Below are 25142 nucleotides of genomic sequence, written 5' to 3'. Positions count from 1 at the left end.
TGTAAAAAAAAATACGAAAGCAAAGAAACTGAAGACTTAATTCAGGTTCCTCTTAATATTTTGTAATTTATTTGAACTTTTCTTTGATCCATGTTTACAAAGGTTCGCATAATGAGGTCCCAGAAAGGGAGATTTCACACATAATGATCAAAGCACAACAAAAGCAAACAGTCTGTAGATGTTTTGAAATCAATACCAACTTTTTATAAAAAAAATTTATATTCTTATTTCCTAAAAGGCAACTAATGTGCATAGCAATGCTGATATATAGGGGTGGACAAAAAAACAGAAACACCTCACCAAAAAAACCTAAGATGAATATGGACTTGGATCAAAATCAAAATCAAGGTCCTGATAGTATTCAACCACTGCTGAGAGGTGGGTGAAAGCTTGCAAGTTTTTCCACTCAAACCTAATTGTTTTGAACACTGTAGTTTATTCCATAAACTAACTCAGTCGTTGATGTCAGAATTAATTGTCAGTTAGTGCTAGTGTGGATCTAATTGTAACTACTTTTTCTCTTTTTCCAATGCAGTTTGTTGTTTGTTGTTGTTATTTTGGGCATTGTTTTTTGAGACTTATATTATTCTGCTGTTTATGAGTGATGCATCACATATCAATGACTATCTGGCCAATTTGTACATCTGTAAATAATGTTACTTTGCTTCTATTAAACTTCCGTTGAAGCTGACATATATTTTCAACTGCTATTCAACATAATATTAAACATTTGTGTATGGAGGTCCAAAGGTGTCATGAAAACAGTTCTAAAACATTCCATTAACTGACATCTAACTGGGCTATTGTAGAATACTGTTCAGTGTGTTATCTGTTTTGTTTGCTTCCTGTGTACATCACATCACAACAGTAAGAAAAAAAAGATCTTCTTTGAGAGAAATCACTTGTCCCTCTCTAACTGGGTTTGAAATACTTCAACAAATTGTTTGCCTGACTGCCTTTTCCTGCAGCTTTTCTGTCTTTGGTCATCAAGCTCCTCCCTGGTTTCCTGGACGAGGTGGTCTTCAGGACCGGCTTCTGTTGCTTCCATTCAGACATCAACTCTCTCTGAACATCCAGCGGAAGCTCAGAAAACACCTTTGGGTCAACGTTTCCTGGGAACTCACAGTCAGAAGACCAGGGGAATGACAGTCTCCCTTCTCCCATGACATTTTCTCCTGGAAACGCACTTGTGCCCTCAGGACTCTGGTGATTCACGGTGACCAGCCTGTCCAATGAATCCAATTTATTCGAAGCCTCTTTTATGGCTTTGATATTTTGAGAGTCTGTAAATGACTGTGGAGTCTTGTTTTTTGTTATGTGGGGGGCATCAGTGACTGTGACTGAGCTCGAAGTGCTGGGGACAGAGTTTGTGTACGCAGGAGATAACAGCTCCTTCTGGATTTCCTCAGGGAGAAGCCTGAACACTTCAGGGTCAACATTTGGGGGCAATCGATTTGTCATTGTGTCATCTTTTTCATCAAAGTCTGACCTCACTGTGTTGCATGATACTGTCTGAAGCGGAGGGTCTTCTACAGCAACAGCAAGGCTTTGTTCTCTTTTAAACCCATGTAATGCTGCCTCAGAGCAACATGGGCTTTTTGTGGTTACTGTCTTTTGTGAGGTACGTCGAGTAATCACGCTGTGTGGGCTGAACTGATGATCCATGCAGTGAATATCCCCTTTCTGAGAGGAATCATCCTATTGGAAAATTAAAGAGGAGGAGCACAAATTATTTCAGGAGTACTGACGCACCATTTCTGAGAAGGGAAAATTCTTCACAGATCACAGCGTCAATTAATAAAATAAGATCTCTTCAGCATAATAAGCATGGAGCAGTGTCTCTGCAGGGTTAACCAAGGTAAATTTAATACTCTTTGAGACTTTTTAACCATCTGAACCCCACAACCTGACAGCAGGTTTTCAAGGCACATTTTCTTAAAAAAAAGAAGGTAAAAAAGCCAAAATAACACTGTTTATCATAGCCAGACACTGTAAAAACAGAAATTATCTGCAGATTTTCAAAGGTCGGACATTTCTTGAACGGATCATGTGCTACGAATGCTTGCGTCAGAATAAAAAAACAAATATAACCATAAAACAGTACCATTTGATCAAGACCACTTTGGTCTACATGTCGCATTTAAAATTTTGCCAAAAATAGCGTGTTTGCACTGACCAGATCCTGCAAAAAACACAAGATTCTGCTCTCCTTGGTGCACGGAGATGCTGAGAAAAGTCAACTGAACTGAGCAGGAGACAGCAGACAGGAAAATATAAAAGTAAACTGAATACCTTTGGATTTTGGACTGTTTGGAAAAAAAAAAAAGTTATTTTCAGATGCCACCAAACAATTGTCTAATGGAAAAAACCTCAACAGATTAATCAGTTATGAAAATAGCTATTAGTTGCAGCCCAACAACAACCCCACGTTTAATTTATAGTTGTACAACATTTCCCAACAGTCCAAAATCAGAAACAAAAAACCTTTCATAACAAGCATTATGAGAAAATATTTAAGAAAATAATTAAGAATTTTTGAGAAAACTGAATTCAGTGCTTCTTAAAAACTTTTCAAGGATTGGAGATGATGTCCTGATGATGACACCACTCTCTGAACAGTAACTAGTTGGATCACACTGTGTTACTTTACTGTACTACCTGGCTCTGTGTTGGGCAGATCTGTGTTTTTCTGGGAGACGTTCTTTGCTGTGTGAAGAAAGATGTTATGGAGCCCTTTCCGCTGGTGGCAGCTGCTCCCCTGGTCTGCAGGTTACTGAAGCAAACGTTAATGAGGGTGAGGTGAAAGGCGGCGCTGCTGTCTACCATCTTGTGGAAGAGCTTCATGGCCAACGGGACCAGCTGGGCCACAGCTTCATCACTGCTGCCTATAGAGACAATACAGAAAATAATGCTTTCATGGCAGTTTTGGACACCAGGATATGGAGATGATGAGAATGATCTCAATTGTTTAAGGAGAATTGGCACAGTTTAAGATGTAAAGGCAAACAATACTAGTCATTATAGAGGCTAAAGGCTTCACTTTATTTCTCACATATAAACACAATTTCAAGTATTTTAACGGTGAGTGGAAACCCTGATAAAGTGTCTACATACGCCATCCTGAGCTCACACAGCTGGGATATTACAGTACTCGTGAGCTCACCGGAGGTGATCTTCTGTCCTGTGTGGTTGGGGATCGGGGACTGCCGGCTCTCCCGACTGAACCACTTGTTGGTCGCTGAGCATCTGCGGATGGTAAGCCGGAAGGTGTGTGGCTGCCTGCCGTCTTTGTGCATCCTGATTTTCAAACAGATGCCAAGAATTAGATTGAGTGGAATCAATTACTTTAGTGATTTTAAACAGCTGACAAAGTACCTCTCCACCAGACTGCTCAGGAGCTCTTGGATCTTTTCCAAAACGTCTTTAGTTGATGATATTTTCTTGAAGGAGTCTTCATCACTCAGAGACTGAAACATGAAGAGGATGATAATTAAGGAAAATATATGGTAATGTATCAAATTCTTACGTCAAATATCAGCCATGTTCATGTTGTGTTGTGTTCTGTGGATTGAGTAACAATCACTGTTTCTGGAGAGAGATGTTGAATTTTCTGCATGTAATTTATTTTAATGCTTCACCACAAAATAACAGTCTGACAGTGTCTGAAAGTGGATGTCTCGGGCCAAGGAGAAGGTAATGTAGCAGTTTGGATGTCAGGTGGTCAAGCTGAGCTCCAGTGGGCTGCAGCCCAATTCAACCCCTGCTTACACCGATTCTCAACATACTTCTATATGTATACATGTAAAACACTTTACAAAGACACTGGTAATTTCCTAGCCTACCTGAGGTGCCCCAGTAGGGGTGACAGGTGAGTCATCAACACCAAGGGCCAGATTCTTGAAGCGCTGAGCACTAGGTCCTCCAAACTCTCTCACCAAGTCAGTCAGTGGGAAGAGCTGTAAGTCTTTCACACTGACCAATCCCAGGGCTTGAAGTCTCTTAGCAGTTTGATGACCGACCCCTAAAAATACATGACAGGACCACAAGTTTACCGTTGGGGATACCCGATAGAAGCCGAAGACACACGAAAGAGCTAGGGATTAGAAAAATAGTTGTACATAAGCTGAGCATCTATACCAGGCACTTGGCGGAGACAGTTCAGGGAGTCCATGATGTCAGCGATGTTCTCTGGCAGCAGGGAGGTTTGCTGATTGGGTTTGAAGGTGCCTGACACCAGTTTGGCCAGTAGCTTGTTCGTGGCAATGCCAGCACAGCCAGTCAGACCCAGTTTGCTGTGGATGGCTTCTCTCAGCTCTGCTGCAATATGTGAACCTAAAGCCAACCTTGGATGATCACTAGCTCCAACAACTGCACCTTAGCAGGAAAGGAAAAACAGAAATTCATGTTATGTGTGGGTGTGAAAACTGAGGGGTGGTGAGAAACTGAGAGTGCCATGCAAATATTTCACAAGGTTTAACATCTTGGCTTGTTTCACAACTCATTTCCTGGTTTCCATGAGCCAGATGTACAGAGGATGTACAGAGGCACCAAGTTCACACCAGAGGCACCAAGGTGACTTACTGAGATGGTTGTAGACATGTCCTTTAAATGAAAAGCTGTTAGATTCTGGTGTCTCTGCCAGTCTTGTTTCTACCATCTTTGTGATGTCCATGAAGTTTTCATCAAATCCAAGCCTCTCTACCAGCGGACTGTAGGACATCAGCAGCTCTAGATGGTGGCCAAGAAAAGGTAAAGAAAGATGAACACACAGAACAACAGAAATATACATGATGTTGGCGCAAACTTGTTGCATTAACCTGTAGTTATGATGTATATGTAAACGAGGGAAAGCAGAGGTAATAATAATAGTGGTAGCATGGCAACAGATGTCGAGAAAAGAATGACACTTGTACTCCTTACTCAAATGCAATATGTCTTCTTTTTGGACCCACAAATAAGAGATGAGATGCAATGCAACATTTGTCTTTTGAGTGTTTTATTTCCCTCTATAAATACTAAACGTTCAATTTTGTGTGAAGAATCCGGCATTATTTGTGGAGCATCCCTGTGTGATGTGCTGCTCCTGCCTACCTGTCACTTTATAGGACATTTCTCTGTAGTGTGTCAGGTCTTCTCCATTCACCAGCACCAGCTGAGGACATTTCTCCTTAGCATGAGTAAGAGACATCAGCTTGGTGACACCCAGCTCCCTTGCCACATAATTACAGGTGACAATGATGTTTTTCTGCTGAATACCTGATGATAGGAGAAGTATGTCCACAAAAAATATTCAGGAAACACATCTGAGTCAACTTTTTTTAATCCGCCATAGAGGAACTATTACAGTGAATCATTTACCTAAAGGGACTTCTCTCAGCGCCGGATTTCTGATCATTTCCACCTGAGCATAGAAGCAGTCCAGGTCAAAGTGCAGGATCACTCTGTGTGCAGGTTTTGGTCCTGACACTTTCTTCAGACTTGAACCTGAAACTACACGTACAATTATTACCATCTGACGCATACAGATAGCTGATAGTTAGAGTCGGGTATCTTACGTCAAAAGCAACTGAAATCCAAAAGAAACTGTATAGTTTCAGGCAGTTTCACAGATTCAAGCTTCCCTGTTTTCGTACTTTACCAGAAGCAGTAGCGGTGCAGAGAGGGACTGAATCCACGAAACTGTTCTTCCATTCGGTTTCATCCTCTTCCATCTCATCCTCGCTCCTATCCATTTCAATGTGAATCTTATGTGCTTTGTGTATGTTAATATGCCAGATTAGACAGCTGTCGTTGCGTTTCCTGTGTGGAAAGTGTACCAGGTAGTGAGAAAACACTCTGCCGCTGTAGGTCCCAGTTCAGGTTTGTGCAGCAACGCCATCTGCCGGCGAGGAGGGATTACTGCGACACAATCAACCACAGCCAACTGATTAAACTCTCGTTGCTCGAAATATTTTAGATTTTTGCGCAAATTAAATTAGTTTTATCTCCCCAAAATTATACATATTTAGGGAAACGTACGAACGAACGAACATAATTTTAACGATTTTAACGGTCGTCTCGCGACCTGAGCAGAGCCTATAAATTTGAGGCTGGCGTTACTTGAAGTTCAGTTGGACGCTCCACCTGCGGGACCGCAGACCGAAAATTCGGTAGCTAACAGCTAATTCAGACGGTTTGGCGCATCGAGAGAAGTGGCGTTTTTACCCATGTTTCCCTCGTCTGGTCTTTTTGCTGATATAAATTGTCCTTTCTCAGAACACTGTGAGAGGCCACACTGTTTGTACAAACATGTCACGGACTTGCGGGATATGTTTGATGCCTCCTACAACTCACGGATAGTAGGTTGTACAGGTCAGTGTTTCGAGGTAATTTAGCGTTATGCTAGCCAGCTGCAGTTATGTTAGCTTGTATTGTTAATGTGGCCTGTTGACTTTTAAATTGCATACACACTTTTAAGAAACAAAGTATGGCTTAAAAGTAAATTGGATTAGACGTGGGTTAAATAATTTGTCTGAAGATGAAGCAACTCACTTTTCAACACTTGACTTGCACGTCTTTTGCCTTCAAGTAAGGGTTAATCTACCTAAAGTTGAATGGTACCATATTTTCTCCTAAGGTAATTCGGCCATCCTGTTTCCTGATCTGTGATTATATAATAATTTATGCAGTATTACAATTAAGCACATTTGTAGGTCAATAATTCTCAAGGCAGGTAAGGAAAATGAATTTCTTTTTTAATTATTTCATTATTGGTTGTTGCCGTGCAACCAGTTCGATTCAAAATACTTAATTCATATCTTAAGGAGCAATTTGTGCCAAGTTAAGCTAGTTTTTAAACCTAAAAGCAGACTAAAACAATTCGATGATGGAAATGTAACATTAAAGATGTTTGCTCTTGCACGCAGCTGCAGGTCACCACACCAGCACTCCCCACTGCTTCTATATATTTAACCCAGTCTCGCCCTGTATTATTGACCATATCACTAATGCTAGTAAGTTCTATTTTATATTCCTTTGGAACAGGAGTTCAGAATGATTATCCGCATGCTGGCTGTGGAGCACCTGTGAATGATGAGGCTAATGAAGACTGCCTTCAGGAGCTGGAGCGTATCAACAAAGAGATTGAAACTGTAAGACACGAGGTGGAGCAGGAGCAAAGGCGATTGTCACGCTACCAGACTGTACAGGCAGACAGCAGAAATACTGTGCCTGATTTACCTGTTTCCAAATCTGAGGCTGCAGGTAAAAACGTAGACACAGGTTTGTGTGGACTGTCATCATACACAGACTTTACTAAAACATACTCCCGACCAAGGAAGTACGTAGTTGACAACTCAAAACCAAGGACTGATTTGGAATATGACCCTCTGTCCAACTTTTCTGCTGACTTGCGGTCTTACAACTCATCGGGTAAAGAGCAAAAAGTAAAAAATGGACAGTGTTTGAAAAGATCAAAAAACGCTGTACCTTGTGACCAAAAGAAGCCAGTCACATATCAGGCTCAGCTTTCCAGATTGCCATCCCCAGAGCCACTTGATGACCTGAATGAAGATGATGTCTTGATTATAGACATTCCTTCCTCGCCTGACAAAAAGAGAAGGCGAGTTCACAAACCTGATGATTCTGTTGTTGGCAGATCCCTCCAGGATAAAGTAGTTGAATTGAAGGAGGTGAAAACAGCAGCTGTTTTACTTAATTCTCCACCACTGCGCCGCGCAAATGTTAAGGTGTGCAAGGTTACATCAACGGTAGAAGAAAATAGAGTTTATAGTAATTGCTGTGCTGAAAACAATCAAGGTCTGTTTAATCTTGAGAACGAAGGATGTGAAAATATACCAGTTAATAGGAGTGTAGTTGACTTAACTGGATGTTTAGAAGACCTGGGAAGAAAAAGCCAGAAAATTACTGAATTTGCTGAAACCGTAACGGAGAAAAGTCCTGAACCTGTTAGTCTGTCTGCCACCAAAGACCAGCAAGATCAAAACTGGAACAACCTGGTGGTTGAAAAGGAAGAAGACACATTTCAGGTTCAATTGCCTAAGTGTCACCTGCCCCATAGTGTTGAGAAAATGAATCCACTGCAGCCATATAATTTTCCACCAAACAGTTCACTTTTTTATGAAGATCCAGCTGCTGACTCCGTCTCACCATGCAGGCAACACACCAAACAAGCCCAGACAACAGAGCTACCAGCTCAGAACAGAGTTGGTAATCAATGGTCTTATGCAACATGTGCACCATCAGTGCTGCCGCACAGCCAGAAAACATCAAGCAAAATTTCAATAGAGATGCAGGGAAAAGCTGCTGTTAACCACGTTTCACATGAGAGCTACCTGGAGCCGGCAGAACCCATCTCAGGCAGGAGCCAAAGTTGGGCTCCGCATAGTTCATCAGTACCAAGTTTGACAGACAAAACTGAATCATCATCCACTTCAACTGAGCAACCTTTGGAGAAGGTGGATAACACGGTTATAATCACTGATTCCAGCTCTGATGACGATCAGCTCAACTATTCAGAAATTGAGCTGTCTGACAGTGACCCCATGGAGGAATGCTACAGGATCTTTATGAAGGCAAATGAGGATAAGGGAAGTGATGAGCAGCCAGATGTGTCTGTAAGTATGCTGTTGACAGTCCAGAGCCAAGACAAAATTTCTTCCACATTCTGGAAGTGTCCTAGTTCTTTGTCCTTACCTTGTCATGTTTAGGTTGGAGCTGTGAATGTGGAGAAACCGGAGCTTAACGTCCAACCCCAAACACTGCCAGGAAAGAAGAGGGTAGCTCATGAAGCCAAACTTACAGAGGTACATGCAACATACACATATCCTGGCTAATCTTAAGTCTTCATATATGGAGGTGGCACTCCTATCTTTTCTCACACTGTGAAATTCTGTAAAAATCCTATAAAATTGCTTTAAGAACACTTTTTTCATTTTAAATTAAGAATTTATGAAAACATGATGTACCTGTTACTGTTTCAATGTAAAACAGACATTTTGTTTTCAAATTGATCAAAGAAGCCATCTTTATGCAATCATGTTGAAATATATGGCACAATATACTTAACCATAGATTGAAATATAAGATGAATATTTCACAATTGCCTCTTTTCTCTGGGCCTAAATTATAATTAAGCATGTTTTTGATTTGTCTGCACTGTTCAGCAGCCAGTGGCTAAGAGCAGACCTCAGCCACAAGTGTTGGTTCCCCTAGAGAGGCCTGTAGTGTCAGGATTTGCCTCCCACCCCTCCATCTCCAATATCCAGCAGGTACAGCAGAGAGCCTCCATGCTGGCTGCTTCAGGTAAAGGTGGACAGGCTTTTATTTCCTCAAGCTGTCAGAGGAGGCCAGAGACACAGGGTGCATCTTCTCCTGTAGCTCAAACCCCTGACAACCTGCAGCCTGCTCCTGTGCAAAATGGTAAGCAGGTTTACTATTTATTATACTTAGAAAACATCAAATAGTGTCCAAATACAAAAGTAAAATAAATTGTGGAAAAAACAATGCATGTCATTGTCTAATACAAAAGTTTAAGTCTTTTTGAAATTTAAGTTATAACTTTTATGCTGTCTGTTGTCTTTACATTTGACACTGACATTTTACCAGTAAAGCATCTTGAGACCAGCCTTGTCTTATAATATATGTAGATCAAGTAGCATTTCTGTCAAAACTTCTTCTTGTGGTGTCTTTTAGTAGCTTTGACTGAATGCATCACATCTGCATGTGTGTTTTTGTCTTATTCCACAGCTTACATTAACTGCATACCTTTGGGAAATGCTGTGATCAAAGTGGGCAACAACTTGCACTTGATTGTCCCAGAAGGCACCTTCTCTCTGCCTGTTACTTGCAGTTCCAGTTCAGTTACCTCAGTGCTAACCCCAATCAGTCAAGTGCAGATGAGGACTGTTGCTGTGAAACAAACATACCATTCAGCTACAGGTGCCCCTTTGCAAAGGTGCCGCACAGCAGCTCCTGTGCTCATTCCCGCGCTGGCACGTAAACCTTCGCTGACCTCTGCCTTTGCGTTGGCACATTCAAGTTCTGCGGCTTCCACGACTCCTCAGGCTGCTGTTCATGCAGCTGTTAAGGTGAGAAGTGAATTGCAGCCTTTGTTGGGGCCGTTTTCAAAGGCTTGAGCTAGATGTGCGCCTGGTGTGAGTTAGACATGTTTCATCAGTTGAATATTAATAATGAATTTCTTTTTAGCCAGTGCCTACTAAACGTAAGTTGAAGCAGCAGTGTGAGGCCGCCAAAGACAAAGTGCCGCATGACATCCGGCAGCGTTATGTCAACATGTTCACGGAGGAGTTCCTAAAAACAGCAGCCAGTGCCAATGATGCCTTTGATAAGGTTAGCTTGTGCCACTTAGTATCATCCTCACTGACAAACTACAGTCCAAGATAAGAATTTAATTCAAGCCCCTGTTATTGTTGATAGGCACTTGCTGAAGAGAGGGCTGTGTATAATCGCAGTGTGAACAAACTCAGATATCAGAGCGTTGCAGTGAATGCACTGAAGAGGCTGAAGAACCAAAGTGCTGTTGCTGCTAAAGGTCTAATCTCAGGAAATCTCAAACTTGATGAAATGTGTAAATTATGTGATACAAGATATTATTTAGTTATATGTAATCATCTATATTTTTCTGGTCCAGGTAGAAGTGAAGTCAGCAGCCAAAGATTCAAAGGCAACATTCCACTTAACCAGAAGAATTTTAAAGGAAATGGTGAGGTGAATTGGTTTCCTTTGAATGCATTTGTCATTTCATTCAAATATATTGACAGCTTCTGAGTAAATTTGTATTTCCAGCAGATGATATGGCATTTTATGAGAGTTTGAAGGACTATATTTTGACTGAGGAAAAGCTGATTGAGAGCAACTATCCTGTCCAGCACCCAGAGAAACCTGGTTGTGCTGTTCTTTTTGCTGACAATAAGAAAGGCAACCCAGAGGGTAAGTGAAATTGTCACATGCCCACTGTAAGACCACTTTATGCTATTCTCATATTGTATCACTAGAGGGCACACTTGACTTGTGCTTCAATGAGGGTTTCTTATCTCAGCGCATTTCAGTCTGGTGTTGTACTATTCCTGTTTTGTTGGTTAAAGCCTTGAAGAGGATCTGCTGTCGATGTGGGGCTACATACTTTGTGAGCCAAACAGGCAAACACATCCGTCAGGAGGAGTGTAATTACCACTATGGGAAAGGTGTTAAGAGTAAAGGTGAGTGTACTTTAGTTAAGCTTTAAAAACATCCTGTATGCTTCAAAATATTTACTGTACACCTTACTCAGTGCCAGGTGGAGTTGAGACCCGCTACAGCTGCTGTGAGGGAGTCATGGGAGCACCTGGATGTCAGGTGTTCAAGGTAGGAAAAGATGGATTTGGATTATTCCATGTTTTAATTATTTCCCAAGACCTCCTCAAATGTGCCAGCGGGTAAATTCACAATTTTCTTTTCTACAAAAGTTGCATGTCCATGACTCCCTCAGCCTGGATGGATTTGTCTCAACTGTCCCAAGATCAGTCTCCGATACCAGCTGTCCTGGGGTCTACTCTTTGGATTGTGAAATGGTGAACAGATCATGACTAAAACTGGTGATACACGAGTGCAAACGTATGATTTTTAAAGTGGGCAGTGAAGGTTGGATGATTGACAGATCAAATGAAAAATTCTTTAACACCAGATCCTTTAATTTTATTTATTCTGGAAGGACTGCTTTTAAAGCGATATAGATTTATATAATATAGCACAATATATATGTTTGATACTGAGCTCATATGCACTGAAAACACGTGTTAATTTGTGTCTTCATAGTGTTATACCATTCATGGTCTGGAGCTGTCCAGAGTGACGCTGGTCAACTCTAGTCTGCAAGTCATTTATGACACCTTCGTTAGACCTGATAATGAGGTCATCGACTATAACACCAGGTAATGCAATTAGATACTGTACTCTGTCTTCACCCTCTGGCAAAAACCCAAACCTCATATGAAAACTGGCAAGCACCTAAAAATGAAAGCCCTTGCACTGTGTCTTGAATGAGAATTTAAAGAGGAAATATAGAAATACACAGTTGAAGCAAATGGTCTTGCCACTAGCTGAAAGGCACTGGAGTCTTGCATGACAATGTAACTAGTATAATGTTTGCTGATCATTACATACAGGGTGATAAAATGAAGTGAAAATACTGTTTCTATCAGTGTATTTTTAATCCACCAACTGTTCTATTGATAGCCTGCAACACTTGTTAAGGTTTTCAGGCATCAGTGAGGAAGACGTGAAGGGTAACCACACCACGCTCAGAGAGGTTCAGGAGACCTTACTGAGCTTCATTAGTGCCGACACCATTGTGATTGGACACGGCCTGGAAACGGACCTCTGTGCCCTGAAGGTGACTAAGCTTTTTCCAACATTGTTCTTTCACAGCAACATCATGTCTGCTGCAATCCTGACTAACCTGTGAGTTTAAACAAGGCTAAGATTTTCAAAACCAAGTTGTTTGCATAAAAGAACAGGTTTGTAACAGAAAGCCAGTCACATTCAGGGTGGCCACCACAATTTCCCTGCAAAAAAACTTTCCAGGATTGTCCTTGTGCTTAGTTCATGTTCTAACCTACTGTTCGTTTGGATGCCATGTTTTCTATTTGTTTTTAGGGAATTTTTTAAACCCTTTTTGTGTTGGGATCATCCAGCAACAGTTACATGCAGCACACACATGACTGCTTTATGAGGAAGTGAGCTTTTTATTATATTTTTATTAACTTGATTGGAACAAGTATTAACATAGATCTAAATTCCTCATGGGAAAGAACAAACTTTGGGGTCATGGAGGGTTGAACACAAGCTTTACTCAGCTATTATAGAGATTTGAAAGTTGTTGAAAGTCAATACTTTGATCTGTCAAGGGAAGCAGTCTCGTAAATGAGGAAATGTCAGACACGTAACCGCACTGACCAAGAGGAAGTGTGGTCCCATGTTTTCTATAATGGACATAATGGGTTAACAATTGCGAGCTGGCATTAAGTGACCCACTTTTGTAGCAGTGTTTGCAATGGATTGGGATTCTTCCAGTTCTTGTAAGTCTAAGGTACCCTGGCATTGATATGATGTCTTAACCATTAGTTGCCATCCTAAAAGTGAATAAAAAGTTGTGCTTCACATAAGGTGAGGGAAGTCATTTTGGGCCCCATGCTTGCTGGAGTGCCACACCCAGAGATGGATGAACTTTTTTTTTGGCTTGTACATCTTCTATATGATTGCTGACTAAGTTTCATGTCAAAGACGCTAGCCCCAGTAGTAAGAGCTTCAGATATCTTCCTACTCACTGCAGTTGCTTCATGGGATGGTGGTGGACACATCAGTGGTTTTCCCTCACCGTCTTGGAGCTCCTCACAAGCTGACCCTCAATAGCCTCACTGCTGAGTACCTCAGGAGGATCATTCAAGAGAGTGGTGGGTCATTATGGATAACCACAGCCACCATACAAGTGTTTGTTTTATTTGATTTTGCATTCATTTTAAAGTTCACCACAAATCTGAAACAAAATTGAAATAAAGAAATGGATCATAAAATAGCTACAAATTTGAGTGTAAAAACCAATAAATGCATTTGCAACAGTGTAACTGATTCATAGCTAATGTTTTTTGTTTTTTAAATTGTATACACTTTAAAATATACTATATCAATGTTTTTCCTAGTTTGTGGCCATGACACTGCAGAAGATGCTGCCGCCTGCATGGAGCTTATGTTATGGAAGGTCAAAGAAGATGGAAAACTGAAAAAATGATGGAAATAAAATAAAAAGCAGTTATGGAATTGACTGTCACATCTTTTTGTGTGTAGCTATTTGGCTTTGTTCTGATTACATGGGTGGGCTGTATATATATTTTTTTTTAATTACGTCACTTCTGGATTTGTGTTAATGTAGTTTTTTTTTCTGTATATTCAATTTTAATTTGCAGCCCATGTGTCTGTATGAATATTGGTGTTTGTGCTGTTGTGTGCTAAAAAACCTGAAGGGGAGAGGTGTCATAAGTATTAAGTAAAAGCGCAGAATGAAATCCCTTTGTGTGTGTTCTTTGTTTCAGCCCACAAATTTAAACTGGCCAATAAACATTCAGCTTTTAATGTCAGATTGGCTTCAGGTGCATTTATGCAAATTAGCACACCTGTCAGCAATTAAAGTCACTACAGGTGATACATAAAGCAAGTAAGGAGTAAGAATGTCCTTATGTATTGGAGTGCAAGTTTATGGGGACAAAACAAGTGAAACACCTTGTCGTGTAGATGACAAGGAGTTTAGCTTGGCTCCTTTGTTTCTCATGGTGTACTCGATCCAGAACACGGCCTCATCCAGAGGGCTGACTGGTCTGTCATGGTGGATACTGGACAGCCACATGGCATTCTCCTTGTACCTGAGAATGTGGATATGCAGGGGTGAAACTGTGAGTTGCATTTTATATATTTTCAGTTTTTGTGCATTTTTTTCTTTGCTGTGGCTATGAAGGGGGAGATGGGTAGAATGTTTTAGTCAAGCCAATATATTAGGGGAAGTCCAGCCAGTTGTGTAATCTCATTGTGACCTTCATTGTGACTCTGTGGTGGTAATGGAACTCTGTCATACTGCATTAGACCATGGCTCCCTAATGGCATGTCGTCAGTCTGTATTATTATCAACTTTGAACTCTTCCAAAAGGCAGAAAAAGCAAAGGAAAATAGCTTTTAATACTCCAAAACAAACCAAGTGCAGGTTAGTGAGCTTACGATTTGTCATTGATGACAGCATTGATTGCATCTCTAAGGTCCTCAGTCTTCATGAAGTTAAAGTCCACAATAGTCGCAGCTCCCTTAGCCTTCATATGAATCATGTTTTCTGGCTGGTCAGCAAATATGGGGATTCCCACCATGGGAACGCCGTGGTAGATGGCCTCATAAATCCCATTGGTGCCACCATGGGTGATGAAAGCTCTGGTCTTGGGGTGACCTGATAGGGCACCAAAAAATTCATGAAACATACATTACTTTTTCCAATCAAGGCAGGCTGTTTTAGCACATGTGTTGACTTCTGTGTGACGTGACTACAACAATCATAGTGACCGACAGTTATACACACAAGCCCCCATGGTGGGGGTCCTCATCTGTATTTGTCCAAGGACCAGATTTTTTCTGAGCAGACACTGTTGCAGCCCGGACTTTCAAATAACATTAAAAAAAAAAAAAAAAAAAAAATTAAGGCCTAATTAGCATATTGTTGTTTAATATTTTGACTTAATGTTAGTTTTATGAACCTACACTGCCAGTCAAAAGTTTGGACAGACCTTCTCACTCAATGGTTTTTCTTTATTTTTATTACTTTCTACATTGTAGATTCATACTGGAATTATGTAGGAAACAAAAAAGGGTTAAACAAACCAGAATATGTTTTATATTTTAGATTCTTTAAAGTAGCCAACTTTTGATTTGATGACAGCTTTGCACACTCCTGATATTCTCTCAATCAGCTTCATGAGGCAGTTCCCTAAAATGGTTTACAATTAACAGGTGTGCCTTAGCAAGAGTTAATTTGTGGAATTTCTTGCCTTTTTAATGTTTGAGACCATCAGTTGTGTTGTGCAGAAGTATGGCTGGTACACAGTTAAGAGCCTTTGATTACTGTGATACTTTATATTATGGTAGAAGTAGAGAGTAAGTAGAAAAGGTGAGCAGATTGTATCAACATGTCTGGTTCCCACAGTGAAGCATGGAGGAGGAGGTGTTATGTTGTGGGTGGACTTAGCTGGTGACATTCTTGGTGATTCATTCAAAATTCAAAGCGCAGTTAACCAGCATGGCTATCACAGCATCCTGCAGCGACATGCCATCCCATCTGGTTTCATCTTAGTTGGACCATTCTTTTTGTTTTTAACAGGACAATGCCCCTATACACACCTCTGGGCTATGTAAGGGCTATTTGACCAAGAAGTAGAGTGATGGAGTGCTGCGTCAGATGACCTGGCCTCCACAATCACCTGACTTGCTTTCACAAATGGAAGTGTTAGTAGTTTATTTTTATCAATTAACAAAATCCAGTGAACAAACGAAAGAGAAATCTAAATCAAATCAATATTTGGTGTGACCACCCTTTGCCTTCAAAACAGCATCAGTTCTTCTAGGCATACTTGCTCACAGTTTTTGAGGGAACTCTGCTGGTAGGTTGTTCCAAACATCTTGGAGAACTAACCACAGATCTTCTGTGGATGTGGGCTTCCTCAAACCCTTCTGCCTCTTCATGTAATCCCAAACAGACTTGATGGTGTTGAGATCAGGGCTCTGTGGGGCCCACACAATAAATTCCAGGACTTTTTGTACTTCTTTACACTGAAGATAGTTCTTAATGACATTGGCTGTATGTTTGGGGTTGTTATCCCGCTGCATAATGTATTTGGGGCCAATCATATGCCTCCTTGATGGTATTACATGATCAATAAGTATCTGCCTGTATTTCTCACCAGTGAGGACACCATTAATCCTGGCCAAATTTCCAACTCCATTTGCAGAGATGCAGCCCCAAGCTTGCTAAGAACCTCCACCATGCTTCACTGTTGCCTGCAGACACTCATTATTGTACCGCTCTCCAGCCCTTCGGTGAACAACTGCCTTCTGCTACAGTCAAATATTTAAAGTTTTTACTCATCAGTCCAGAGCACCTGCCACCATTTTTCTGCACCCCAGTTGATGTGTTTTTGTGCATATGTTGAGTCGCTTGGCCTCGTTTCCATGTCAGAGGTATGGCTTTTTGGCTGCAACTCTTCCATGAAGACCACTTCTGGCCAGGCTTCTCTGGACAGTAGATGGATGTAACTTGGTCCCACTGGTTTCTGCCAGTTCTGAGCTGATGGCACTGCCAAACATCTTCTGATTTCAAAAGGAAATAAGCTTGATGTGCTTTTCATCTGCTGCACTAAGTTTCCTTGTTGCCTGTTTCTTTGTACTTCTTCAAAAGAGCTTGAACAGCACATCTTCAACCCCAGTCTGCTTTGAGATCTTTGTCTGGGAGAGACCTTGCTGAGGCAGTGTAACCACCTTGTATCTTGTTGCTGTGCTCAGTCTTACCCTGGTGTATGACCTGTGACATGAAACTGTCTTCCACAACCCACCTTGGTAGCAGAGTTTGGCTGTTCCTCACCCAGTTCTAAGCCTCCTAAACATCTGTTTCTGTTTCAGCTAATGACTGTGTTTCAACCTACATTTGAAATTGACGATCATTAGCACATGTTTGGTATAATTGGTTGACCATACACCTGACTATAATCCTACAACATCCCTGACTGTGTGCAAGTATACCTATAAGAATTGATACTGGTTTGAAGGCAAAGGGTAGTAACACCACATATTGACTTGATTTAGATTTTTCTTTTGTCCACTCACTATGCATTTTGTAAATTGAGCTTAAAAATAAGCTATTATTGCTATTTTTAAAAGCATTGTTAGTTTACAGCATTTTTTCCACACCTGCCTAAAACATTTGCACAGTACTGTATACTGTATGTTTTTAATGTTATTTCAGGAGTATCCCTGTGCATCGTTCATGTTTTAACTCATTAATTTGGATGCCATCTAGCAACTGTGCCATGTTCCAGATGGCAGAGTAGTGAAAAGGAAGGCTTTCAATAATATGCATTCTTACTGACTAACCAGAATGTGGAGGTCATAGTTGGCATACAAAATTTGAATGTGTAGTAATCAAACATATGTATCTGCAGCCATGTGACTGATTTCCTGATGTGAACTGATTTCCTCATGAGGTGGACTACCAGCACACCGAAAGATCCATTTATGGTGAAACAGTTCGAAAACCCTGGTGAAGATTAAAATTGCTTTATTATATGCAGCCTGTATGGTACTGCATTGCTTTTTTCCACTGGAAGGGCACACAAGAGAGCATTGCATAGCATTTTCTCCACTTCAAGGCAAGTGTTGACTGGAAGGGCACCCTTGATGTCACTTTCTCACATTTTCTCCACTGGAACCCTAGAGGGCAGTGCAATGTGTTTTCCCCTTTTTAAGCCCATTCCTTCGTGCACTGCATTACATTTTCTCCACTGGAGGGGCACCCTAAAGGGCATTTTATCATGTTTTATTTACCATAGTGGCACCCCTGAGTCCAGCAGTGTGAAGGAGCAAACAAGAAGAATGTCCACATATATATTGGGAAGCAAGCTGTTTGTCTATGCTGAAGTTAATGCCTCTTTATCATGCAGATGACTGCTCCAAGGAAGCATTTCACAATAGCACTAACACTGTGAACAGATTTTTTAAAAATTGGTTATTTCTTTAAGTTGTTTTAAAGTAGTGACAATAACTCATCCCAATCCACACATTCCAATGCAGAGCATTGTGGGTACATTACAAGCTTCAGAGCAACAGAACTGTTTTTTTCTTTGCCCATCAACTTCACCAACTACATTACAATTCAGTTACTCAGCCTTTGTCTTTGTTTTTCCCTTTTGGCCACAGCACCTGCGGAAGCAGAATTTGCAGGTCTTGATGAAGAGGAGTATGAGGAAGAGAACGATGGCGAGGAGAAGGCCTAGGACATCTAGGCTGTGATACTGGTACCAGGTGAGCTCATGGGCCTGGACCCTCAGGTGCTTGGCTCCTTTGTTTCTCATGGTGTACTCGATCCAGAACACGGCCTCATCCAGAGGGCTGACTGGTCTGTCATGGTGGATACTGGACAGCCACATGGCATTCTCCTTGTACCTGAGAGTGTGGATATGCAGGGGTGAAACTGTGAGTTAATGCATTTATATATTTTCAATTTTTAGGCATTTTTTCTTTGCTGTGGCTATGAAGGGGGAGATGGGTAGAATGTTTTAGTCAAGCCAATACATTAGGGGAAGTCCAGCCAGTTGTGTTATCTCATTGTGACCTTGAAACTCTGTGGTGGTAATGGAACTCGGTCATACTGCATTAGACCATGGCTCCCTAATGGCATGTCGTCAGTCTGTATCATTATCAACTTTGAACTCTCCCAAAAGGCAGAAAAAGGAAAGGAAAATAGCTTTTAATACTCCAAAACAAACCAAGTGCAGGTTAGTGAGCTTACGATTTGTCATTGATGACAGCATTGATTGCATCTCTAAGGTCCTCAGTCTTCATGAAGTTAAAGTCCACAATAGTCGCAGCTCCCTTAGCCTTCATGTGGATCATGTTTTCTGGCTGGTCAGCAAATATGGGGATTCCCACCATGGGAACGCCGTGGTAGATGGCCTCGTAAATCCCATTGGTGCCACCATGGGTGATGAAAGCTCTGGTCTTGGGGTGACCTGAAAAAATTCATGAAACATACATTGCTTTTTCCAATCAAGGCAGGTCTGACAAGTCAAGACTTCTGTGTGACGTGACTACAACAATCATAGTGACCGACAGTTATACACACAAGCCCCCATGGCGGGGGTCCTCAACTGTATTTGTCCAAGGACCAGATTTTTTCTGAGCAGAAACTGTTGCAGCCCAGACTTTTAAATTACATAAAAAAAATGTTTAGGCCTAATTATCGTGATGTTGTTTAATATTTTTACTTAAACTAATGTTATTTTTATGAACCTTTGTCAGTGAAAATCCATAATGATAACTAGATACTGAACTCCAAAGTTCCCTTCACTGGCCAGACTTCCTTCCAGTCGTCTGGCCAGTGTGCTACTGTCTGCTCCAGGGAATAGCCAATCTGTGAGGCGAGCGGTTTGATGGTGCATCCACAGAGCAGAGAGGATGGAGTTGGAGAATAATGTGATTACTTGATCCATCACTGCTTGTGTTTTCCTTTTGCATTTACAAATTAAATCATAAACTGCTTAGGGTTTTGCACTGACAAAATGATAATAAAAAAACAATGTGGTGGATACCCCGAGAAGTCCTGAGAATTACAGTCTTGAAAGGCTGTTCATGAGGCTTTATAAAGGTTTTACTTACCCAGTAGGTCATTCTGAGGGATCCAGTTGTATATTCTGGTGTTGGCACCCAGAGTCTGTGGTTTTTCTCCACTGTATCTCCACAGCACCTATAAGCAATCATAAAAACACTTTTCTACTGAAAGAGTGCTTATTTTATGCAATTATATACTGCTCAATAGTACATTTAAAAATAAATGCTTAATGATGAACTTAGTAGTTGCGTTTTGCAAAAATTGTGTATTGAGTATTGTTTTTTGGAAAATAGTCGATCTCTGCCTACCTTGTGGTTTTATGTAAACATACAGCACCTAGCCAGGGTGATTTGTTAGCTGCACAAATTTCTTTAAAATTTTCCCATCAAATGTTTTGAAATGGTGTATATATTTTATGCTTTTGATGGTTTCTTCTTGCCTAATTTCCTGTGCCAATATCCAAAAAAAATGCCATATCATTATAACATCATTATATGAACTGCAAAACTGTTGACCTCCTACCTTATCATCATCTAATTAATATCTAACCCTCCAGAGAGGTGTTGGTTTCATTGAATGCCAGCGTGGTATGGAAATCAGTTTGAGGCTTGAACCTTGCTTCTAATGGGAATCCATCCCAACTGGGATCTTTATTGTCTTTGTTCTTGTCAGTTAAATAACATCACCTGATACTGCAGTTTCAAGGAGTGACTTTTTTTTTTTTTTTTCATTTGTGGCATGTGAACAAGTTGACAGTCAGCAATAACATTGCATTCACAAACTATAATACTGGAACATACAACCTAAAAAGCCTCCTTGAATTTATTTACAATAAGATTTTTTAAAATAGTCCTCACAGCAGGTCCTTCCTGCCTGAGGCTTTCAGACTATAGTGGCGCCAGCAGTTGTATCAGGTGGCCACAGGTGCTGTAACACCACAGATTTCCCCACTGTGGGATTAATAAAGGATCATCTTACCTTGCAACTGTTTTACAATGTGACAAGAGTGTACCACTGTGCCATTAAAAATGTGATTCGGGGTCATTCAGGTACTTCTAAGTTGGCACATAGAGGTCCTCTGACCTTCTGCGGGATCTGAGCGAGGGCAGAGGCTATCATGTTTCCTTTCTCTGTGGTGATGTTCTTGATCATTGATCCCAGAGTGAAGACCACGATGCCTGCATCTCCAGAACTCTGCACAAACTCTTCCATGTCCTGCAAGAAGAGTAACTATGTCAATACAAACCAACCAGCAATTCATTTAGTTTAGCATGCATGCGACAGCGCGGACAGCCCTACCTTTGGTAAAGGTTTAGCAGGTCTGCAGTGGATCCCACCAACAAATTTGAAGTTCGGGAGGAAAGGACGAGGGAATTCAAAATCCCAGTAGGTACGAATCAACCAGATGTCTGCTTTACCCATCATCTCACAGGCACTGGTGGGTGTTCCTGTCACAAGTAGTGGTAGTGGATGACAGCTGCCCATTTCACAGTATCCCCAGTATTTCAGATGAGATAGCTCATTTTCAAAATTACGTAAAATATGAAATTGTTGTCAAAAGTGATTGGATATAAAATCAATGTAATGAATCCAAAGAAATTAAATTATCTGACTTTTTGTCATCAGTAAGAAAAGTTTTGTTGCACATGGTGCTTCTTGTTACTCACCTTTGACTTTGGAGTAATAGCCATCTACTTCTTTCCACAAAGTGTTGCTCACCACAATATCTTGTAGTGCGTAGAAGAGGAAGTTCCACACTCTTTCTGTGAAGTCCATCTTATCAGTGAGTTTGCTCATAGCGCCTGGGACAAAGGATGGTGGAGCAGGTAGCTTACCACAGTGTCTCTCCCAGTTATTTGCGAGGGAAAAGCGCAGGGTGAGGACCAGGGGGATGCCCAAAATATCTGCTGTTAAGTCACTGCCAGGGTAGATGGGGTCAGCCAAGAGAAGGTCATATTTTCCATCCTTGAGCCTCTTCATGATTTTTTCCGATTTCAGCACGCCGTCCAAATATTTCAACATAAACTGCACGTTGTCCATCACCAGATTGATGAATTTGATGAAAAACTGCAAGTAGCTCATATGATCCATCTCGTACATGGTGAACTGAAGGAAGTTTTCCATGAGCTCATTTATATTCTCCACTGAGACAGAGACATTGAAGGGTTCATAGTGAAAGCTGGAAGGCTCACTGGTGTTCATGAACAGTGTTGCGCTTGGGACCAGAACCGTCACCTGGTGCCCCCTGTCGATCAGCGTCTCCAGCACAGGTTTCAGGTTAATCCAGTGGCTGCCATCAGTGTACCACACCAAAATGTTGCCTCCATTTGCGCTCCATGTCAGAGAAAGTACCAGCAGGATGCAAGCAGAGAGACGCTCTCCAAGCTTCATGGTGTCTCTGTGTGAGGTGGAAAGCCTGCTGTGGCCTGATCCCTTTTTAATGTCACTCCTTGAAAAACATTAACTACACAAAGCTGACCTCTGACTTGTAACTCCTCTTTGTACAGCATAGCAGATAAGATAACACACCCGGCTAAAGCAAGTGGTAAGAGGTAAAAGGTAGTAGCTGTAAAGTTAACAGTCAGTATTACTTTAAATACTAAGAGGGATCTCTAACCTGTCTTAGAAATCCACAAAGTGAAAACAGACTTCAGATCTCTAGATGCTGCTTGTTAGCTGTAGCGAGATGGAGTAAAATGATCCAACAACATAATGATTTCAGCTGAATGGGCTTGTCACACTTGTTATCTGAGGTAGTTGTGTGTTCGTGTGGATGTAACCTAAGACCACCTCACATTTACTAGAGTGTAAATGTGTCATTGATTAATGTTTTTATATGTTTTTGTCTTTTCTTGACCAGTTTCCTGTTCATGATTCCCTCCTGAGCCTGAATTTGTTTGTGTCGATTGTCTCAGACATCCCTCAGATCTACGTGCTGTCCTGTTGCAAGTCCTTGGATTGTGAAAGTCTGCTTTGTTGAGGGGCTCTTTTTGTAAGATCTTAGTGTTGGGCTTAAAACCTCAGCTCATTTTGTGGCAGTTTCGTTAGAGTCCATAATTGATATCCACAGAAATTATGAGTAAGCATGGTCAATCAGCAGAATGAAAAATATGCATCCATTTTCTACCACTTGTCCAGATCTGTGTTGCGATGGCAGCAGGCCCAGCAAGGTAGACTGTACATCCTTTTCACCAGCAAAGCCGGATGAGATAAGGTAAGGTAAAACTTTATTTATCCCCAGCTGGAGAAATTCGGGTGTTACAGGCAGCAGGCAATAGCATTAGGAAAAATATAGAGAAATGCAAAATAAAAGCTGACTATATATATGTAAATTTTATACAAAGGATAAATAAACAATATGTACAAATATATTTATTGCCACAAAGAACTATCAGAGATATTGCTATAAAAATAGGCTGCTTAAAATTTGCAGATGCAGCAGTCTGTTATTGACGGAGGGCCCCCACTGTGTCATGCAGGAGGTGGGAGGGGTTGTCAGTGCTTTGCTAACATCCTCCTCTCACCTACATACATCCTCGGTGGTGTCCAGAGGGCAGTCCAGGACAGAACCAGCTCTCCTGACCAGTATGAGTCTCTTTCTGACCCTCTCAGAGCTTCAACAGCCCCAGCAGACCACTGTGTAAAAGACTGCAGATGCAACCACAGAGTCATACAAGGTTTTCAGCAGTGTCCTACATACGCCACAGGGCCACTGTCTTCTCAGCAGATGGAGACGACTTTGACCCTTCCTGTACAGGGCATCAGTGTTTGTGGACCAGTCCAGTTTATTGTTGAGTTGGAGACCCAAGTATTTGTGCTCCTCCACACTCTTAATGTCCAAACCCTGGATGCACACCGCTGTAGTCTGTGGTGCTTTCCTGCGGAAGTCTATCACCATCTCCTTGGTCTTGCTGGCATTTATGTGCAGGTGGTTTAGTCCACACCAGTTGACAAAGTTAGCGATAACTTCCCTGCATTCCAAATTGTTCCCCTGTGATACACATCCAATGATGGCTGTATTGTCAGAGAACTTCTGTAGGTGGCAGCTGGTTGTGTTGTGTCCGAAATCAGATATGTACAGTGTGAAGAGAAAAGGAGAGAGCACAGTACCCAAACTACCACATCCGACACACAGTCGTGAAGCCTTCATTCTTTTGTTCTCTGCCCAAAACTCATGAACACGATTAAGGTTTGGAAGGTATAGACTGATTGGTAAATCGTAAGCTTTGCCTTCGGGCTGCCCTCCCTCCTCACCACAATGGTCCAGTACAGCGGCCACATACCTGCTGACGCCACATGACATGCCTTTTGATCTCATACTCCATTTTACCTTCACCTGTGAACATGACCCTGCAAGGCTTGAACTCTTGGGCACCAAGTCACTGCCAACACGAAAGCGACAATCCACCGTTTTCCAGCAGAGAATCATAGCATGTGCCTGGGAAGTGTTGAATCTCATCCCAACTTTTTTTTTCCAGATGGCAGAGTAGAGAAAAGTAGGGCTTTTAATAATGTGGACTAATATGGAGCACCAGCACACAGAAAGATCCATTTATGTTGAAACAATTCCACAACCCTGGTGAACATTAAAATTGCTTTATTATGTGACTCAGACTTAAAGCATACCTACATTTTTTACACTATAAACTATGAAGGCATGTGAAGGCAAACTAAGCCTGTATGGTACTGCATTGCTTTTTTCCACTGGAATGGCACACAAGAGAGCATTGCATAGCATTTTCTCCACTTCAAGGCAAGTGTTGACTGGAAGGGCACCCTTGATGCCACTTTCTCACATATTCTCCACTGGAACCTTAGAGGGCAGTGCAATGTGTTTTCTCCCTTTTAAGGGCATTCCTTCGTGCACTGCATTACATTTTCTCCACTGGAGGGGCACCCTAGAGGGCATTTTATCATGTTTTATTTACCATAGTGGCATCCCTGAGTCCAGCAGTGTGAAGGAGCAAACAAGAAGAATGTCCACATATATTGGGAAGCAAATACAAGCTGTTTGTCTATGTAGAAGTTAACAATGTTACTTCTCCTTTTCAATCTAAGCTGACTGAACCTGAGTTTACAGTGACAAAACAAGTGAAACAAAGAGTACATCAAAATTGTTGCTCCTCTTTATCATGCAGATGACTGCTCCAAGGAAACATTTCACAATAGCACTGACCACTGAACATATTTGTTTTTTAATTGGTTATTTCTTTAAGTTGTTTCAAAGTAGCGACAA

At 41.3% G+C, this 25142-nt stretch overlaps 3 protein-coding genes across 6 annotated transcripts; 1 reads left to right on the top strand and 2 right to left on the bottom strand.

Annotated features, from left to right (window-relative positions):
* Positions 1 to 50: 50 nt before the first annotated feature.
* poli (polymerase (DNA directed) iota) lies at positions 51 to 5811 on the bottom strand. Of its 2 annotated transcripts, none has more exons than XM_041937269.1 (10): positions 5639 to 5811; positions 5359 to 5490; positions 5092 to 5256; positions 4582 to 4728; positions 4138 to 4374; positions 3843 to 4021; positions 3376 to 3467; positions 3164 to 3297; positions 2659 to 2885; positions 51 to 1698 (listed from the first exon to the last, which is right to left on the bottom strand). In XM_041937269.1, the coding sequence occupies exons 1-10, from the start codon at positions 5730 to 5732 to the stop codon at positions 913 to 915; spliced, it is 2193 nt and encodes a 730-aa protein (XP_041793203.1). In that variant the 5' UTR covers positions 5733 to 5811; the 3' UTR covers positions 51 to 912. The 2 variants fall into 2 exon arrangements, with proteins under 2 accessions (XP_041793203.1, XP_041793204.1); XM_041937270.1 differs by having other exon boundaries at positions 5634 to 5773.
* A 497-nt stretch (positions 5812 to 6308) lies between these two features.
* Positions 6309 to 14045, top strand: LOC121606209. The gene is made up of 16 exons (XM_041936404.1): positions 6309 to 6351; positions 7024 to 8615; positions 8709 to 8804; positions 9165 to 9420; positions 9748 to 10088; positions 10207 to 10350; positions 10438 to 10552; positions 10652 to 10723; positions 10810 to 10950; positions 11106 to 11219; positions 11291 to 11364; positions 11466 to 11570; positions 11815 to 11930; positions 12253 to 12391; positions 13331 to 13451; positions 13698 to 14045. Exons 1-16 carry the CDS (start codon positions 6309 to 6311, stop codon positions 13784 to 13786), a joined length of 3558 nt encoding a protein of 1185 aa, XP_041792338.1. The 3' UTR covers positions 13787 to 14045.
* Positions 14046 to 18455: 4410 nt separating this feature from the next.
* Positions 18456 to 22297, bottom strand: LOC121606878 (UDP-glucuronosyltransferase 2A1-like). 3 transcript variants are annotated; one of them, XM_041937472.1, is made up of 6 exons: positions 21574 to 22297; positions 21206 to 21354; positions 20990 to 21121; positions 19954 to 20041; positions 19088 to 19307; positions 18456 to 18741 (listed from the first exon to the last, which is right to left on the bottom strand). In XM_041937472.1, the coding sequence occupies exons 1-6, from the start codon at positions 22295 to 22297 to the stop codon at positions 18456 to 18458; spliced, it is 1599 nt and encodes a 532-aa protein (XP_041793406.1). The 3 variants fall into 3 exon arrangements, with proteins under 3 accessions (XP_041793406.1, XP_041793407.1, XP_041793408.1); XM_041937473.1 differs by having other exon boundaries at positions 21658 to 22297; XM_041937474.1 differs by lacking the exon at positions 20990 to 21121.
* Positions 22298 to 25142: the final 2845 nt, after the last annotated feature.

The sequence above is a fragment of the Chelmon rostratus genome, chromosome 5 (assembly GCF_017976325.1).
Source record: "Chelmon rostratus isolate fCheRos1 chromosome 5, fCheRos1.pri, whole genome shotgun sequence".
Lineage (NCBI taxonomy): Eukaryota > Metazoa > Chordata > Actinopteri > Chaetodontiformes > Chaetodontidae > Chelmon > Chelmon rostratus.
The sequence above is the reverse complement of the archived record's forward strand: the minus strand, read 5'-3'. Positions and strand labels throughout refer to the sequence as shown.